The sequence below is a fragment of the Ambystoma mexicanum genome, chromosome 2p (assembly GCF_040938575.1).
Source record: "Ambystoma mexicanum isolate Mex_15411 chromosome 2p, UKY_AmexF1_1, whole genome shotgun sequence".
Taxonomy (NCBI): domain Eukaryota; kingdom Metazoa; phylum Chordata; class Amphibia; order Caudata; family Ambystomatidae; genus Ambystoma; species Ambystoma mexicanum.
In genome coordinates this window covers 1,362,077,321-1,362,097,134 of record NC_090923.1, presented here as the reverse complement: position 1 = coordinate 1,362,097,134, position 19,814 = coordinate 1,362,077,321, and the positions used below count along the sequence as shown (strand labels likewise).

The 19,814-nt window shown below is 46.6% G+C and overlaps 1 protein-coding gene across 1 annotated transcript in view; it reads right to left on the bottom strand.

Moving 5' to 3' along the window:
• The window catches only part of COPS3 (COP9 signalosome subunit 3), a 351,396-nt gene that overhangs the window by 62,023 nt on the left and 269,559 nt on the right, over positions 1–19,814 (bottom strand). The window contains exons 9-10 of the mRNA XM_069645733.1: positions 18,455–18,541; positions 17,529–17,642 (exon numbers count right to left, since the gene is read on the bottom strand). Coding sequence (XP_069501834.1) covers positions 17,529–17,642; positions 18,455–18,541 — 201 coding nt within the window. The remainder of the gene's footprint in view (positions 1–17,528; positions 17,643–18,454; positions 18,542–19,814) is intronic.

The following is a 19,814-nucleotide window of genomic DNA, read 5'->3' as shown; positions in this document are numbered from 1 at the left end:
CCAAGAGTGATCTATCCTCAAAGGGGCATCTAAACATCTAAGTATACAACAGCAGAAAACAAATAGTTCAAGGTTGTTAGGAGGGTTTTCAAAGTCACTACCTGGGGTAGGACTTGAAAAAGCCAACCTAGGATTGGCAAGGTTATTCAAAACTTCAGAGGAGCAAAGCAACTCTCCTAAGTAGTATAGACACAGCTGCAAGGCTGCACTGTTGTGTAGTACAGTTAACACTTAGCAGAATTGATAAGAAAAAGACCCACACAAGTAAGTTATACAAATATCAATCATGTATTACAATACTACACTAAGGCACACTTTAAATATCTTAAGTACAAATACTTCAGTACATATATGCAACTCACAGTTCGGTAACCCACTAAGGGTTAAAGTCTACTTAAGAATCCCAAGCAGTTCTTCCCACAATAAATGCATCCAGAAAAGTAGGGAGAACCGATGTTAAGCGCATGTTAATACATATGCCTTACAATATAAAAAAGGTACCCAAGACCATATGCTACAACTTCAGAAGTCTTCCCCTAGACTGTACCAAGTCTCTGTGTTAGGGAGAATTCGCAGAAATGTGCTAATTCCTCTCTACGTTAGAGACCCCCAGCAACTTTGCTGGATTTTGAGGACTTGAATTTTTTACCTGCAGAGAGCCAGGCCCTTTTACCCCCACTCTCCCATGTATTTGTTTGAACTCTGTTTCTTTTGGTTGTGGAGTCTGACAAATTCCATAGGCATCATCTTTTACATTGTGTCACACAGCACCTTCAGTGTAGTGACACAGGGAACTCTTTGAGATTTCCCCAAGGTTTAAATACATTATCTTGGATAAACTACTGTTTACAAGAGCAGTGCAGTGAAATTGACTTTACTTACATTATAACTTTCTAGATCCAGCACACACCATCTTACAATGGGGCGCTGGAAGGGTTACTTAGTATCCCCTTTGTCTAGTTTCTCATGTAACATTTTTATGTTACCCTTTCCTCGATGAATGGCTGGTGGCAGTGGTTTACTTTTAACTACCGTGGTGTGCATTTACCGCGGGATGCGTTTGCAGCTGCGGTAAAGGTGCCATTTTTGTCAAAATGGTCCGGTCTTCTTTTTTCGCCATTTCTTTGTGGAAAGGTCCTTCTTGAGATTTACTCTGAGTGCCAAAAAAGGTTTGGTCCCTTTCTTCGCTTTGCCTTTGGTGGGATTCACGAGTGAATCCCGCTGTTACGCTCACCTGGACCCCACAGGGGTGTCGATCGGACCCGGACAGCAGCGGTCTCCTTCAACGTGATGCGTAGTGCAGAGATGACTGTCTGGACTGGCCCGCCTAGTCTTGTCTGCTGGACCCGAAGAAGTATTTTCCTGCAAGTGGAGACAGGGATTAACCACCTGTGGGTTTTAGTGATGGCCTCCCAACTGTTCTCGCTCTCCCCCACTAATCACCTCCGATATCCCCTTAGTAACCTCACCTTATGTTCGTAAAAGATGAGATCTCCATCCTGCGTGTCTTGCAGGGGCGCGTAGATACCAGTTACTTCACTGGTTTGAAGGCGTTGGGAGAGTTCCGGTAAGTATTGACTCTGAAGTCTCTGGCGGGATTGGTAAGTATCAAGTTCAAAGAGTTCAATGTGCCCGATGTTCACTCTTGTCCCCTTCCTTCCTTAAATTGCAACTGAGTTTGTGAGAAGAATGTCTCGTAGCTGCTGCTGGCGTTCAGGTAAGAGTCTGTGTTACCCAACGCTGTCTGGTAACTATTGCATGCGTTAACGTGTTGTTTTTCTCCCTCTTTACAGATGTGTCATATGAAAATGTGGAGAGTTATGGAATAATACCGCCGGTGGTAAGTCTATGGTGGTAAGAGGTTGTATTTGTTGATTCCCTTGGCTCACCTTGTTTTTTCTTGTGTCCCCTGGGTGCCGGATTACGGCGAAGAAATGATGGACAGTGCCGGATCGAAAGATGCTGTGAGAACTGGTGAGTATGGCGGCGTGCTGGAGCTGGCGAAGCGACGCGTGCAGGACTGATGTACTTTCCAGGTCCGGAGATGAAATGGTTCCGGAATTAGGTGAGGAATTTGAAATAAGTTTGTTTTCTAACCTAGTCCTTTTCTTCTTTATTCTAGGAGCTCCGGATTCAAGGCGGGCGTGGCAGAAGCCTGGATGCTGGCTGCAGGCACGCGGGCGTGGCAGAAGACTGGATGCTGGCTGCAGGCACGGTGAGCGTCACACTGCTGGATGCAGAATAACGCGAAGAATGTGCTGCTGTTCGGGTGTGGTTTAAATAGCCTCCAAAGTAGTTCCAGGTAAGAAGTTCCCAAGAGCCACGCCTGAGTAAAAAATAGTCCCTGTAACAAAATAGTCCCATCCAGGCCTCATGTAGGCTTGGACTCTATTGCAGCATGGTCTGCATCAGGTAAGTAAAGTCTATGAGCCTGGCGCCTATGGCGCCAGGACTGAACCCAGACAGCCCCTAGCCGGGGCTGCTGAGGTTTAAACAAATGTCTGGATGCCTGCTCCCGGAGCCGAGGTCCTGATGCCCGGGGGTAGGCATCATGACACCCGCCTCTGGCTCCAGGGTGTCTGGCAGGGGCAGGAAGTGAGGGAGGTGCCCGAAACTCCCTGTGCTCAAGTCTCCTAGGCGACAGCAATGCACTCTTAGGTGATTGGCCGGCTGGCTGTCCGGCAAGGACAGCCATCCTGCTGGGTGACAGCTGGGCTGGAATGAATGGGAGAAACCTGCATAAAAAGGTGAGGCTTTTTGGCTTGGAAGGCAGAGTCGACCACTGGACAAAGGAATCTGAAGAAGAACTTGAAGACGCATGCTGCAACTCCTGGAGCGTTGGTTTGCCCGGTGAAGCCCTGCTGCTGTGCTGAAACTCCAAATTCATTGCGACCAGAGAAGCCCTGTAATGACGACTTCTCCCCTTGAGTTGGTGGGACCAATCAACTCCAAATTAAGCCCACTTGGACATCCTCTCGGAGCTGGTTGAAATTCCACTGCAGTTGCTGCTGGAATGGAATAGCCAGGGAGAGGAACACCAGATTGTGTGCGTTGCTTTTAAGTTGGCCCAGAGCTCCAAGAAGATCCTCCGGACTCCCAGGAAGCAGGACTGACCGAGCCTGAGCCACATCAACAGAGTGCTGGACACCAGATGCAAGGAAAGCCCATCTCAACAGCCAAGAGTCTGCAGTGTTGCTATTTGCTGAGACGCGAGGAGCTGAAACCGCGAAGTGCCACTGAATAGAAGTTGGTCCTTTTCTGTCGCCGACCGTCCCGTTGCAGTGCAGAAGTCCACCAGATGTCCTCCCTCTTGACCCCAGGACTGAGGCCCAGGAACACGGGATCTGCAGAGCTGCACAGGAACAGAAGCCAGCCAAAGCCTTTCTTCTAACCAAAGGTACTAAACAGTCTAACAGAACTTACCCCTTGTCTTGTAACCTTACTTGTTCTCTGCTGAGACCTGTCTCGGTTGCTCTGTAGAGTTGCTAACAGCTTCTTTACTTTTTGATTTCTTCTTTTCTACAAAGACTTCTAAAACATTGTGCAAGACTTTTACCTACCTCCGAGAAGTGCTTCAGCTCACCTAGACGTTTGCCCAATTGACTTTGGCCTAGCCTGGCTCCCTGAATGACTCTTCTTCCCTCTGACATTGTGTTTGATCTTCCTTCCAGGAAGGGGTTAACTAAATTTGCATTGTTTTTTTTCCAAAAGTACTGATCTGCTTTCTAAATATTTGTGAGATCTCTTTTTTTGTCCTAATACCCTTTTCCTTTGACAAACTCTTAAGTCTGATTCGAAATGCTAACAGTGATATATTAATCTCTACAGTGTCCTAGTTACTAAAGGCACCTGAGGGTGTAGGAAATGTCTGTGTGCCAACCCAAAGAACAAGTTACTTCTTACCTGGTAACGTTCTTTCGATGGGATGTTCCTCCGGCGTATTCCTTATCTTTGATAATTCGTCTCCAGCTTGCTGGCCTCGGAAATTATTATTTTTTCAGCAGAGGGCGCTGCGCATCGACGTCCGTCGAGTTGGTGTCCCTCGACAGCCACCATATCGGCGCCGACGTCACCATGCCCATAAATAGCCACGCGCAGCGTCCGTTGCTCAGTTTCGTTTTGTAGCATAAGATAAGTCTTGCCTGAATTGGTTATTGACCTTGAAGGAGCGTAAGATGCAACCACAAGGGAAGTATTACTGCGGGGATGGATGGGAGGGGCGATAAGGAATATGTCGGAGGAACATCCCATCGAAAGAACGTTACCAGGTAAGCAGTAACTTGTTCTTCGAAGGGATTGTGTCCTCCGACGTATTCCTTATCTTTGATAGACTCCCATAGCAGTGTTGTGTAATTGGAGGTGGGAGTAAAAACGCCATGTTTCCTTTTAGGAATGAACAGAATGTAATACTGCTTTGCCAAACCTCGTCTCTTGACTAGAGGAGGAATCCAGGTTGTAAAATCTTGCTAAGGTATGTGCGGACGACCATGTGGCAGCCGCACATATCTCGAACCGGAACCCCTCTTTGGAGGGCCGAAGAGGCTGCGATACCCCTGGTTGAATGAGCCCTAAGATTTTGAGGAGGCTCTTTCCCTGCTAGTTTGTAACATTCCAGAATGGCCAAAATAATCCATCTGGAAATGGTCTGTTTTGATATCGGTAGTCCCAATTTGTGCCCTGAATAACCTACGAACAGTTGGTCTGCTTGCCTAATCCTAGCAAGTCTGCTGATGTAAAAGCTTAAAGCCCGCCTTGGGTCCAGCCTGTGTAGCCTTTCTTCCTCTTTCCCCGGATGGGGAGAAGGATGGAATGAAGGTAATGTAATTTTCTGAGTGATGTGGAATTCAGAAACCACCTTTGGGAGGAAATTAGGCTTCACCTGTAGGACAACTTTGTCTTTATGAAAAATTGTATGAGGGGGTTTACAAGTTAGAGCTTGTAATTCGCTCACCCTTCTAGCAGATGTTAGTGCCACTAATAAGACAGTTTTAAGGGTGAGAAATCTTAGCGAACAAGAGTGGAGTGGTTCGAAAGGAGTACCCATCAGGAAATTTAAGACTAAATTTAAGTCCCATAAGGGAACTTGGAATGGTCTTGGAGGATAGACATTAGTTAATCCCTTTAGAAATTGTATTACTAAGGGTAATTTGAAATACGATGGCTCCTCTGCAGTGCGCTTGAAGATCGATAGCGCTGCGAGATAGCCCTTGATAGTGCCAACCTGAAGGCCTGAATTTGCCAAGTAGAGTAGAAACGATAACACCGTTGGTGTACCACATGAAAAGGGGTGGATATTCTCTTCTCTACACCAGCTGCAAAATTTGTTCCAAGGGCAGCGGTATAAAGACTTTGTTGCTGGCCTTCTGGCCGAAAGCAACACCTCCATGACGTCATCGGGGAGGTCCCAATCCTTGTATCTCAACCTTTCAGAAGCCAAGCGTGAAGTTTGAGGGTTCTGATGTCTGGATGGAGAACCTGACCTCCCTTCTGTGAGAGAAGATTCTCCTCGAGTGGAAGGCGAATTGGAGGGCAGATGGACATGTCCAGAAGGTCCGGGTACCACGTTCTCCTGGCCCAGTCTGGGGCAATTAGGATCATGGTCCTCCAGAATCTTCTCAACATCCTGATCATTTGAGGAATGACAGGGACTGGTGGAACGCGTACAGGAGTGGAAACTCCCAGTCCACTACGAACGCGTCCCCTAGAGCTCCTCTCGGGGGAAATTCCCTTGAACAAAACAGATCGCACTTCCTGTTGGTACTGTTGGGGAACAGATCCACTTGAGGGGTTCTCCAAAGGGCGAAGATCTCCTGAAGGACTTCCTGATCTAGTTCCCACTCGTGGGAGACTGTGCCCTGCCTGCTCAGAGCGTCCACCGTCAAGTTCTTCTCTCCGGCTAGGTGAACTGCCGATAGAGAGATTCCTTCTTGAATTGCCCAAAACCAGAACTGCATTGCTTCGCTGCACAGTGGCAGTGATCCCACGCCTCCTCTTTTGTTGAGGTAGTGCATGGCCACTGTGTTGTCAGTCATTATCAGGACATTTCTCCCCTGTACTGATGGTAGGAAAGCTTTCAGCCCTAGTCTGATCGCTCTCATAGGTTGATGTGTAGTCTGGACTCTGATGGAGACCAACGACTGCTGATGGTCAAGTCGTTGGCATGGGCTCCCCACCCCGTGAGTGAGGCGTCCGTGACTACTGTTATCTCCGGCCATGGTTGCCAAAACAGTTCTCCTTTCAAAATGTTCTCTCGATAAGCCCACCATTGAAGGTGTTGGGCTACCTTGTCCTGAATCTGAAGGAGATCTGTCATTTTTCCTGAGAACTGCGACCACTGGGTTCTTAGTGCCCACTGGAGAGATCTCATTCTCAGGCGAGCCTCTGGCACAAGGAAGATGCAGGATGCCATGAGGCCTAGCAACCTCAAAAAGTCGAAGGCTGGAAGATGTTGGGCATTTTGAAACTTGGTGACCATCTGCAGAATATCTTGAGCCCTCACCTCTGGTGGCAATGCTTTTCCCAGAGAAGTGTCCAAGACCGCTCTGATGAACTGGAGCCTCTGTGATGGCATCATCTGCGACTTCTTTAAATTGAGGGAGAAGCCCAGTTTGTGAAGGAAGTGGCAGACATAATCTAGCTGGATCGGAGCTTGTTCCGAAGATACAGCCTTGATCAGCCAATCGTCCAGGTAGGGGTAGACGTGAATCCCTCCCTTCCTTAGACTTGCCGCCACTACTGACATTAACTTGGTGAAGATCCTCGGGCGGAGGTCAGCCCAAATGGCAGAACTCGAAATTAATAATGAGAGCCGCCAATTGCGAACCTCAGGTATTTCCTGTGTTTGAGATGGATTGGCACATGGAAATAAGCATCCTGGAGGTCCAGAGATACCAGCCAGCCCTGGAGCTGGAGGGCGTGAAGGATCTGAGAGAGAGTTACCCCTTGTCCTTCCTGAGGAACTTGTTCAATTCTCTTAAGTCCAAGATAGGTCTCAGTCCTCCGTCTTTCTTCGGGATGAGAAAGTAGGGGGGAGTACCAGCCTTTGTTCCTCTCCGCTACAGGTACCAGTTCTATGGCCCCTTTCTCTAGCAGGTCTACAATTTCCTGCAAGAGGAGCGGAGCGGATCTGGAACTTTCAGAGAGCTGTTCCCCGGTGGATGACTGAGGGATGCGTAGAAAAGGCAGGCAGTAACGTTGGGCAACTGTCTCCAATGCCCAAGCATCTGACGTAATAGCCTGCCATTCCGTCAGATGTTGAGTTAACCTGCCCCCTACTGGTGTCTTGTGAGGAGAGTCCTCAGAGCGGTTTGAAGGCGGCTGATGCAGATGCCGAGGGTAAAGAGGTACCTGCTGCTGCGACTTTTGTATTTTTAACCCATCCACCCCGGGTGAATTTTTTCAGACCCCTTTGAACCGGCTGTCCTCTGCCTCTTCCGAATGCGGAATAGAAGCGAAAGGACTTACCTCTCCAAGAGGTTCCTGAGGGGCGATATGGTGTCTGACGGATTGCAGCTCCCAGGGATTTTGCTGCTGCCTTTGATGTTTGAAGTTTTTCTAAACTGTCATCCGCCTTCTTACCAAACAAAGAAGAGCCATCAAAGGGCATATTCAAGAGTCTGCTTTGCACATCAGGAGCAAAACCAGATTTTCGCAACCAAGCAAATCTCCGGGTTGTTGTACTTGCCGCCATGGCCAAGCTGATGCTGTAAGCAGAATCGATGCCAGTCTGAAGGGATTCGCACATTGTGTCCTTACCATCCTTAATGATGTTGAGAAACGCTTCCATGTCTTCTCCCTGCGGGAGGCAGTAAGCCGCTGATGAAGAACACTCCCAAAGTGTGTGGCTGAACCTTGCGAGCGTACAAGTAGCATTGATGGATTTCAACGCCACGCTACATGCAGAAAATACTTTTTTGGCCATAGAATCATATCTCTTGTCATCCCTGTCCTGTGGAACAGTAGGGTAAGCCGATTTACTACCTGCTGAAGTAGCTGCCTGAACAATCAGACTCTCCGGAGTTCGGTGTTTGGATAAATATTCAGGGTCAGCAGTAGACACCCTATACTTGGCTGATAATTTTTTTGTTAACCGCCGGGATAACCTCAGGGGTTTCCCAGTTTGCCAATATTTTCCTTTGCAATGCCGCATGAAATGGCACCACAGGATCCTCCTGTGGACCTTTAACCAAAATGTCAGTGAGGTCGTCTTGCTGAAAAGCAGGTGAAGGTGTAGACCACCCCATAAACTCTATTATCCTTGCCACCTAGGTTCTATAAGGGGTTTCAGCATGTTCCCCTGGGTCTGGTTTGGCAAATTCCACTTCTGGGGAAGTGTCCAACCCACTTGCTTCATGTAAGGATTCATGGAGGTCCTTAAACCTACCTTCCTCAGAGGTAAATTCCTGTGGTACAGGAGTTGCAGATCCCCGCAACTCAAAATGTCTCTTTCCTGATCCGAATTGTCCCCTTCCTCATAAATAGATGGTAAGGCTCTGGAATGATCAGATCTTGGAAATGGTATAAATCCCATTTCCAGAGCAGAAGGGGCCAAATTCGTCATATTTGGCTGAGAAAACGTCAACGTCGTCGATGCGGACGTTAAAGGCTTCGAAGCCATCGAAAAAGGCATCGAGAAGGTTGGTAGAGGCCTCGAGGAACTCAAGAGTATCGGAATTCTACTCGAGGTTGTCGACGACATTCTCGTGATCGAGGCTCTGGGTATGGCCACTGGCTGTGAGGTGGTCATGGGTTTGTCCTTTCTCGGCGTCGAGGACGGCGTCGAATCGTGTGACCTGTGCGTCGAAGAACCCTTCAATAATGGCGTCGAAGACGCCGATCTATGCGTCGAAGGGATCTTCAACGACGGTGTTGAAGACGTGACCTTGCCTTTACTCGAGGGTTCATGACACTCTCGAGTAGCTTCTTTGCCGGGTGCTGCGACTCGTGGCGTTTTGATTTTTCGGGTCTTTCACCCAGGGCATCACGCTCAGCAGTCTTCGATGGGGTCGAGGCCGCTTTCTCGAAGACGCTAAACATCTTTTTCCTGAATTCCTCCCACTCAGCCTGAGAGCTATGTTTTGTGGGGCAGGAGACTCTTTTCAGGGAAATGGAAGAAGACAAAGAGGAAGGGGATCTTCGACGTCTCTTTTTTGAATGCTTAGATCTCGAAGAGTGATGGGAACTGCTTCGAGATCTAGAACGAGAATGTCTTGTGATGGCGAGGAGACGAATGTCTCGACTCCGCAGAGGAAACTTTTGAAGAAGTTTTAACTGCCTTACCTCTCTCGAGCTTCCCCTTACGCTCCTTCAAGGCTTTCGCCGTCATGGACATGCAGTCCTCGCACTCCGAACAATGGTGCTCGACTCCAAGGCACCACAAACAGATCCTGTGAGGATCCGTCAATGACATTTTCTTTCCACAGTCTCGACATTTTTTGAAGCCGGACCGTGGAGTCGTCGGTTCGGATGAGGAAGCCATCGAGTACGAGTCGGTATTCACGAGGAATAATGAAGTATATTTGACTGAAGAACTGAGCAACGATATTCCGATGCCCCACGAAGCACGGACAAACGGAACTGAGCAACGGACGCTGCGCGTGGCTATTTATGGGCATGGTGACGTCGGCGCCGATACGGTGGCTGTCGAGGGACACCAACTCGACGGACATCGATGCGCAGCGCCCTCTGCTGAAAACAAACATTTTTCCGAGGCCAGCAAGCTGGAGACGAATTATCAAAGATAAGGAATATGTCGGAGGACACAATCCCTTCGAAAGGGTACTTACTGATTTAGAAATACTTGGAGTGTGTATTTTGGAGTGGATTTGTGTGCTACTATTATATTGCCCCTTCTGAAGAAGGCTTATTAAAACTGAAGGTTAAATAAATTAACCATTGTTTAATTAAGAAACATTGTGTGTAAGAATTTATTTGAATATTTGTCACTGTGAATCTCTGTGTAACTCCCCTACAGCTCACATTGACCCCTCTTGAGAAGTCTGGCTGCTCAATCACACTACCAACCTGTGTAGTACAGACTTATACCAAAGGTTGGGTTCCTATTGCAAGGTGGTCAGGGTTGTTGTAGTGCACCCAAAGAGTACTGCATACAATCTTGCCTAACAGCCTTCCTCCGCACTCCCGCCAGTTCTGTGGTTCAGTTTCGGGAACCTCCCTTGCTTCCTGCCCCCGCCAGACACCCTGGAGCCAGAGGCGGGCTTCACTCATGAATCCCGCCAAAGACAAAATTAACAGAGGGACCAAACCTGGTTTGGCGCGCAGAATATATCTCAAGAAGGACCTTTCCACAAAGAAATGGTGAAAAAGGAAGACTGGGGCCATTTGGACAAAAATGGTACCCTTGGGTGCTTTACTGCAGCTGCGACCGAAACCCACGGTAAATGCACACCACTGTAGTTAAAGTAAACCACTGCCGCCAGCCATTCATTGAGGAAAGAGTTACATAAAAAGACTTCCCTGTGTCACTGCACTGAAAGTGCTGTGTGAAACAATGTAAAAGATGATGCCTATTGAGTTTGTCAGACTCCTTATCCAAAAGAAATACAGAGTTCAAATCACATAAAAAAATACATGAGAGAGTGGGAAAAAACGGTCTCACTCTTCCAGGTAAAAAAAAAATCAAAGTCCCAGAGTCCAGCAAAAGAGCTGGGTCTGTAAGGTAGAGAGGAATTAGCACATTTCTGAGAATTCTCCCTAACAAAGGCGAATGTCAGAGATGCTGCCGTGCACACAGACAGAGGTGCAAGACCCGAGAAAGAATAGCAGTCCCGGGCAAAACCTACCTGGAGGCGTCACCACATGGTGGGTCAGATGCCCACAAACAGAAGCCGAAACCAAGGGCAAAGAACGAAGTGACTCCTTCACTCATGACAAGAAAGCAGAGGAGTGCCACGCTGAACCGAGCCGAATAACTTCTTTGCTCACAATGAGAAAACAGAGAAGAGCCGCGCAGAACTATGGCATCTAGCAAAATAATGGCTCTGTTCACAAGAAAAAAGAGAAGGGGAATAAGAACGCTAAAACGAGCGGAAAGCAACAACCGCCCATACCCAAGCAAGACAAACTGAAAGCTGTAGGCTATATCACTGCTGCTGGAGAGTCTCACGCTACCTGGAGCAGACCCTATAAGCCTGAAGGTCCGAGGGTTGCCCATATCCAAGAGACTTACAAAGGGGAGAGAGCAAGTAGGGAGAAAGGAAAAACTACCCTAACCATGAACCCAAGAGAGCCAATATATCCCAATCTAGAACAAAATTAAGAGAAAAGTGGAAAGCACAGAGGGGCCCAATTTCTCAATGTTTTAAAGAGAAGTCCAGATAAGTGGGCAAGACGGATCAGGGAAATAGCCCTCCAGCAGAAGACACTTGGACATTTTGTTTTCTAAGGAATTTAAGACTGTTGTGGTTCCATGTCTTTATAACGACGCATTTTATGTAGAATGCACATATACCGAATATTTCACAACAAAAAAACATAACACATATTTGTTTGTTTGTGTTGGTTGTTTTGGGGAGTGGGGGGTTCCCCTAATCTCCCGTTTCCCACCCCAAATGTTTCTCCACTAGATTTAACCCTCTACCCCACCCAAAAATAGATTTTCGATGTTTTTTCGTTATAAAAGTTGTGTTATATGTGTATGTCTACATATAAGTTTCGTTCTAAAGACTGCATACCCTGTGTTGTGTGGAGAACTTTTGTGAACTGTGGATTGATTGACAATAACGCTTTCATTTGGAAGAACTGTTAGGGGATTTAAACACTGGAATTAGTAGACGCAGGAGAGGGCCCCTGGAATACCCGAAGAGGCTTTCCCAGACGACTAAGAGTGTAGGGCACTCATTTTTTAACGTTTTTCTCTAAGCTGTAGGACCAGTTAGTGGATAGGTTTGGACAGAGGACTATTTTTATTTGGACTATCGACAAGCACCTTAGTTAAGCTCATTAGGCAGGGAATCTCCCTGTAGCAATAGTCAGTCAGGAATTTTTTCTTTAAATTGAAATAAAACCACTTGAAACCTATGTACTCTGCTCACAGTCCTCCTCCTGGCTTACCACAATAGGTTTATAATTGAAGCTTAAATATTACACCTAGCGTAGAAACAAGGAATGATGCCTGGTCACTGGCAGCCAAATGTACCAGTCACCAGTGGCGGCAGGTGATTTCTTTTTAAATTGGTGGGGCATAAATATTTGCAGAGTGTAGTGAGGGAGCCTGAACCAAGAAAAGGAGGTTTGGGGGTGTGGATGGGCTCCCCCGGGAAGATTTGTTTATTAATTGGCTAAAATGGTGCATTATACAGCACACGTCCGGTGGGTGAAAAGGTGGGTAAAAATCCACAAGTTGCAAGTCGCCAACAGTGCACAGGAGCATTTCCCTACACATGTTCATCCCTTTCCCCACAATTTATCCCAGCATAAAAAACACATTTCATGCTTGGTATGCCCATACATTTCCATGCTGGCTGCACCAATGTGTGTGTCAGTATTCTCATATAAGAACACACTTCTGTTTGCTTTGCACATAATTCCAGTAATGATACTGTAAAATAGCATGTCCAGGCTGTCACTGGGCCTCCAGACGAGGTTCTGGGACGGGTGGACAGGAGCAGAAGAATTGACCTTACACGATTTATACATTAACGGCACCCCAGTGTGCTTCACGGAATGCCAGCAGAAATTTGGCCTAGATGAAAATGAGCGATTCAGATACACACAGGTCAGGCATTGGATAACTCACCCAACAGTGAAACAGGCGGGCACAAGGACACCAACAGGCCTGGAACTGACCTTAGGGGAAGGGCAGACAACGAAAGGAGTGACTAGACTTTACAGACTACTCTCTAAGGCCCAAACTGTTACACCCAGATTTCGGCATACCACTCTCTGTCATCGTTGGCGGTTACAGCCGCGGATGCGAGTTCAGACCACCAAAAGGGAGCCTCAAGCTCAGAGGAGCGGTCTAGTGGTTCGTGAGAAGGACGAGAGCGAGACTCCTCCTTCCACTCCGGAAGTACGATATGAACGAGAGTTGCCAGGAGTACTACGCGTTGCTACGATTCATCACAGCTCCACTCCGTGAGTTACTGAAACTGCGATACGCGCCTCTCATTGATTTAGATTTAGGGAAGCCTTTCTTTCTTTACTTTACTCTGCTTACATTTCCTGCAGGACTTTCCTCCATTTACCCCTATTCAGTCCGACCCAGCAGCTCCACCCGGCTCAGTCTTACGGACGAAATTCTCAGTGGTCTTATTTACCTTTGGTCGATCCAGTCTCGACACTACCCTCGAACTCCCAAGACTCAACACATGATCTCTGCATCCTTGCCTATCCAACAGGTAGGGATCTAAGCATTCAGGCTTCTGCCCCCCTTTACTTCTCGTCTCACAAAACCTTATTCAAAACACTTCCCTTCTGTTTTTTCTTTAACTTATATCAGATCGGACCACATCCCCAGCCAACAGAGACTCTCCATAACACTCCTTGGGATTCTACCACAGGTACATCTCACTCATTCAACCTTGGGTAACCATAAGACGAAGGGTGCTACAGATAGTTAATTCTAGCTATTCTATTCCCACAGAAGAGTCTCACCCAAGCCAATTCATCGCGACTCCATCCAGTTAAACTTCCTACTCCAGTCGTGAGGGATCTACGCGAACCACCTACAGGACAACATCCACAACCGGGTTTTTTCCCCCCTAAGAGGGTTTCCCGGAGAACCCCTTTCTGGCACCTGTGTTGGAAGGTTGGGGAAGGGGTCTCTGGTAAACTTTCACTCCTTCGGAGATACCGAAGACAAGGTAGGACTTTTCCATTGTTGCCTGCAAAGTGCTTCTGAATTGTATTGGCAGTCGTTACACAAGCGGAGGAGGTGCTCCCGTACCAAGAGCGTTGGGACAAAGAGTTAGAGGTACCCTTAACAGAGCAAGAATGGAGCGAAATCTGGGCGAGAGCACACGGCACCGCCAGATGCACCACAATCAAGGAATCGGCATATAAATTATACCTTAGATGATACCTGACCCCCCCACCGCATCCACAAAATTAACAGGTCCTATTCACCTAACTGTTGGAGGAAATGCGGTGCGAAAGGCGACCTGTACCACATGTGGTGGACGTGCCCCAAAGCAAATGTCTTTTGGAAAGAAATATTGGGCAATATTAAAGCCATTACAGGGGTGGAGTAGCTGATGTCCCCAAAAACGATACTGCTGGGAGTGCCTATAGAGGGAATATACGCAATGACAGGGCCCAGAGCCACTTTAATAACCCATCTGCTATCAGCGGCGAGAATGTCCCTAGCACAGAATTGGAAGGACGAGTCAGGCCCACAGACTGCATGGTGGTGGGTTAAGATCTGGAATGTAACGGTCATGGAGAAGATATGCGCCCTCAATGCCGGAAAATACACAAGGTTCCTAACAATATGGTCACCCTTCCACGACCTAGTGAAAGACAGAAGCCCATTACTTCAAGCCACGCCTACTCAGGAACATACACGTTATTTGACGCTTCACTGTGTTATACCCAAGACTCATTTACTCACCGGGAAAACCTCCCAGTTTGTTCTCTACAACCCAAAAGTTGGTGTTCAAATGTTACAGGTTTAAGAGGGTATAAAGGGGGGTGGGGAGGAGGAGGAGAAGAGGGGAGAAAATGGAAAACACTCGGAGGCTTATAGACAAATGTCACCCCTAAGAGTATTCAACAGGTGACATGCATTATTCTACCAGACTATAAAGACTCAACAAGGGGTAATGTATTTGTTTAGCTGTTTTGATGTCGTATGCGTTCGATTAATAAATAAAGTTGTTTAAACTCCATCCAGTTGGCTTTGCTATTAAAAATGCCATGCCCCAATAAGAACATCTGTCCAAATGTAGGTCTGTCTAGATACATAAGAACACTTACCATGCTTGCTTGATCATAGATACCCAGTAAAGAAATATGTCACAGTAAGCAATGGCTCGACTGGCTGCACAAAAATGCGAGTCTAGCCAGGCAATACGTAATAGTACTTAAGTTGGATTTGCCTAAAAATGCCAGCAAAACACGCATGTCACTGTAAGGAAATTAGAACAATGCTGCAGTGCCTTCCGGGGCCCCCAGCGCCTCGCACGCACTCAATCCCATTCATACCCATTCACTGACAAGTCACTCACCCATACACCTTCACTGCACGGACATTCACTCACATGCATACCCAGAGCATTCACAGTGCATTCTCCAGACTGGCACACAATCGTACCCATTCACCCACCAGTCACTCAATCATTCAGAACAGTCACACACAAATCAGAACACACACCCATACACATTCTCTCACATTCACGTGCACCCATATTATTCGCACTGCATTCTCCACACGGGCACTCTCCCAGAACAATTCACACGACGACACACGGACTCACACGGATACAACATTCACATGCATGTGTGCATTTATGCATACATGTACATCCAACACACATTACACATACACAAAAGAAACCAACTTACTTACCGGTTTATCAGAGCAGCTTCAATTTGCCAGACTCGAGACTCCGAATCCAGGCCTACAAGCTGCAGTGCTCCACAAGACCGAAAGCAGGGAGAGCTCCCTGGTTCCGGTCCGACATGGGCAGGGGAGTCAGAGGTGGACTGGCCCCTGAATTTGTCGCAAACCAGCCGCAGTCGACCGCAGAGAAGGCTGAGGCGGGCTCCCTCGCATCGCGGCAGCTCTCGCTATTCCGCTCTCGAGGATGCCGAGGAAGATTTCCAGCCGTTTGGCAAGCTACGCATCCTTGCAACGATAAACAGCTACATCAGGGCCTTGCAGAGGAAATGCAAAGAAGCATCTATCACACACTGATGCCTAACCAATACAGCCCCAGTATACCTTTCACAAAGACTCAAAGACAATTCGACAAGACCAACACGCACAGCCTACTGCAACCACCTCACAGTACCCAGATTCAAGAAATCCAGAGCAGGTGGCGCCAGCTTCCCAGTCACTGCCTCCAAGCTGTGGAACTCCCTGCCACCTTACCTTCGGGATGAAACCTCTTACTGGACATTCAGAAAAAAAAACTAAACACTTGCCTAATAATTTACGCCTGTCCTTTGCCAAACTTTCTCTAAAACGTACCTTGTCCTATAACCAGCGCCTAGATGCCTCCAGGTTAAGCACTCTTTTCAAATGCAAAAAATAAATAAAGCTCCTTCGACTTAAAACCGGTGGTGTACCCCGGGCAGAACAGGTGACTGGTTTGTTCCAACCAATCTATGGGAGCAAGGAACCTCACAGAGGACTTCCCTGTCGATTAGAAAGTCAAGGTGCACAATGCGGCAGTATTGGCACAACTGGTTTCTACAGCAGTCCTCTGGAGTCCCTCGACTGTCGTCTTCTTTTGATCTCTTCCGCTCAAGTGGTCGACTTACTTCCTAGGTCCTAGGTTCAGCTGGTCTCCTTAAATCCAGAAAATGGGCTAGGCTGAACTCAGACCTCCAATAAGAACACTTTCCAATATTCAAACTTGGAAGTAGTTGTGCAATAGTAGACAGCCAGCCTCCCATATCTGTCCAGCAACAACACGCCCCTGGAGGAATGTGGATTGGAGGTAGACAACCCCTCGCCTCACATCCTGCAAGCACACAAACAGAAAGAAGAGACTTCGCACAACCCACCCCCTCCCCCACCTGGCAAGGTAGAAGAACGGCCAATAAAGGACAGGCCATTTTGAACAGGGTGTAAAATACACAGGGCAATTCTGAGTATATGGTCCCGTTTAGAGCATTAACACAGCTACAAAAGCAGCCAGCCTGTTCAGAGGATGCATGGAAAGTAGCAAAAATGCTAATTACAACACACAGAAGGGGATACAGTGTCCCCACACCACTCCATGGAAGATGGCTTCTGCTGCAAACAGTAAATACTAAGTCATAAAAGGCGAGATGACCACTCCTGCACTGTGGGGTCTAGGGACACATCAGTGAATCAAAAGAAAACATTGCAAAAGGGACCTTAGGAGTCTCTGGCAGCAGAGCACATAAGGTGGGTGGATGCTCCCATAGGAAAGCATGAGAGCCAAAACTAAAAGTAGCGGTCTCCCCACACTAGATACCTTATGAGAATGGTCCAGTGTTCTCAGAACAAAGGTAAATGCAGGAGGTGAGTGGGATAAGGTCTAACTCACCTTCAAAATCAATGAAAAAGAAACCAGCAAGTCCAGCAGTAGTGCTGGGAGGCTTAGGATGGAGGGTTGCAAAAAAGAAAAATCGTCCTAACAAAGTTTATATAGCTGAACTTTGATATGATAAAGTTATGAAAATATTAACGTTCTTTGTCCTTCGCCTCATTGGTGCACTCATTAACCCACTTTGTGACCTCTGCAGAGTCTGTTATTGTCTTTAAGACCCAGTCAGGCTACACAAATATCTACTACACATAAATTACACTTGCCATAAACAAACTCTCACCATTTGGTGAGTGTTACGACATTCAAATAAAAGTCTATTATACTCACCTCCTGGTCTATATTATGAAGCATTGCAGGATTGTTATATTTCTCTGGGTTGTCATGAAAACAGACCATCCCATCCTTCTGATTAATACTTGCAAAGATTTCACCATCATCTATCTGAAAAAGTCAACACAGTCAAGAAAAAACAGAAGCTAGAAACATGGTGTGTATTGTAACACTGTACACGTCCAGGAAACCATATTCTTTGGTTGCCGGACAATATAATCTCAAAAACAAATAATTATGTTTTAGAAAAGCACCAGTAGGTTGTATTGTGGATATTGTGTATGACACCACATGTGTGTGGCTGTATATGATCTCCCCACCCCCGATAATCAAGGAGTCAGCCAATAAGATGAACATTGCCCTTCCCCACTTCACAGCTTTAGACACTAGAGATAAAATAAGTCTGCTTGAGATGTTTAATTTAATAATTGGCTTTTGATATAAGCAGATTAAGTCATGCAACTAAATACTTGTTTCATTGCCTTGAATATGTTCAATAAATATAAGGCATGAATTTATATCAGCTTCTCCAAGCACAAATCAGTGATTTAATTAAGAACAGTTTTTGTTCATGGTTACTGGAAAAGAAAGTTTGGTTTAAATTATGTTGAAGTGTACTTTCAATTTGTTTTAGCCCATCTAATGCTGGATACATCCGGCAAAAGACTCTAATAATACTTGCCTTTGGTCTTGGGTTCCCTAGCCTTAATTATATCAACACAACCAACTGATGATGGAAATTGTAAAGTTGGTTTTACCAACATAATGTTCCCTCCGAGTTCCTTGTCTGGGCCTGCGGCAATGATTACAGTGGGCACTGGAATCTACTAAAAATGTACAACTATAAAATGCCTAACAGCAACATTTTATATTAAATTACAATACTATTTTAAATACTCTCAGAAGGTGGAACATTTTCATACCATGTGAAGGACATACTTTTCAGCTTCCTGGGCTCCCGACAGCTGCACTCTACTTGCCATGTCTTGCAAGGACAGCGTTAAAAACGTCTGAAATGTGATAATACAGCAAACATAGTAGTAATGTCATTTTTTGCATTGTACTATCCGAATATGAATTACACACGAAGTAGGTTTCTTTCAACAAATATGCCATTCACATTCATTCATAGTAACAGGAAACAAATGTGTTTGGGGAAAATCTTGATTAACTTCAGAAGTTTTCCTTTGACTCAATTCCTTATACTGTAGGCATAACCCAATATACTGACAACTCTTCCTGTCTACTTAGATAAATGTTGGGACACACCTCTCAGACATGCTCTAGAGTCTAGGCTATCATGACACAGAGCCAACCACTCCCCCACCAACTCCTTTAAAAGGCCCTCTCCCCTAAGTACGCTTTGTCCCATCATCTGCCGGTTTTAACTGACCATACTTTAAGTCAATTATAACTAGGAGGCTGGGGAAGAGAAGGATCCAGGAAATATGAAGAGAGAATTGAAAAGTTTGCTCCAGTTTCACGAGTGTCCAAGGAGGAGGTAGTGAGAGAAGTTAAGGCTGAGGGGTGAAGAAGCAATAGAGGTGCTTGAGGAGGAGGTGTCAAAAAAGAAGGTGAACAGTGAAGAGACTACTAGAGAAGGGTAATCATGGTGTATCGATGAACTGCAGAATCACCAGAAGTAGGAGAGGGGAGACTGAAAAGATGATCAGGAAGAGGAGACAGAAAACAAAGGGAAATTCGGGAAGGTGGATGAACGAACCGAAGAGACGCACGATAAAGATCGAGAGGAGGAGGTAATGTTCTTGCACGCATGGGGAGGATACAGGATTCACTAGCAAAAAAAAAAAAGCTTGATAAAAACGGCCATGATGGTTTGAAAGAAAATCCTGGCAGCGGACTGAGTTAACACGACCCCGCCCAGTATTCATAAGTGGGCGGAGGGGATTGACTATTGTAAGGGTTTACCGAGACAGAGGATGCCCGCAAAATCTGAGAAAGTTTGGGCCAAATGGATGGAGGCCAACTAAGTTTTGTTCCTGGGGTGCTTTCTGGAGACAAGAAATGAGTGAGAGCTGGTGGGACGGGGGAAGGTGGTCTGGAGGGTTGGGGGAGTGTCCGGGGCAGGGGAGAAGTTGCATTGAGAAAGGTTCTGTCGTGTTTGTTTATATGCTTGACTATTATGCGCATTTGGAAAACAATAACGTGTTATTAACAAGAAAATCAAGAGAAGGAAAAAACAAGAAAAGGACCCCCAGGTACGGGCTTGTGCTGGCGTGTCAATTAGTGAGGACCCTACGAACACCTAAGGATGCCCTACTG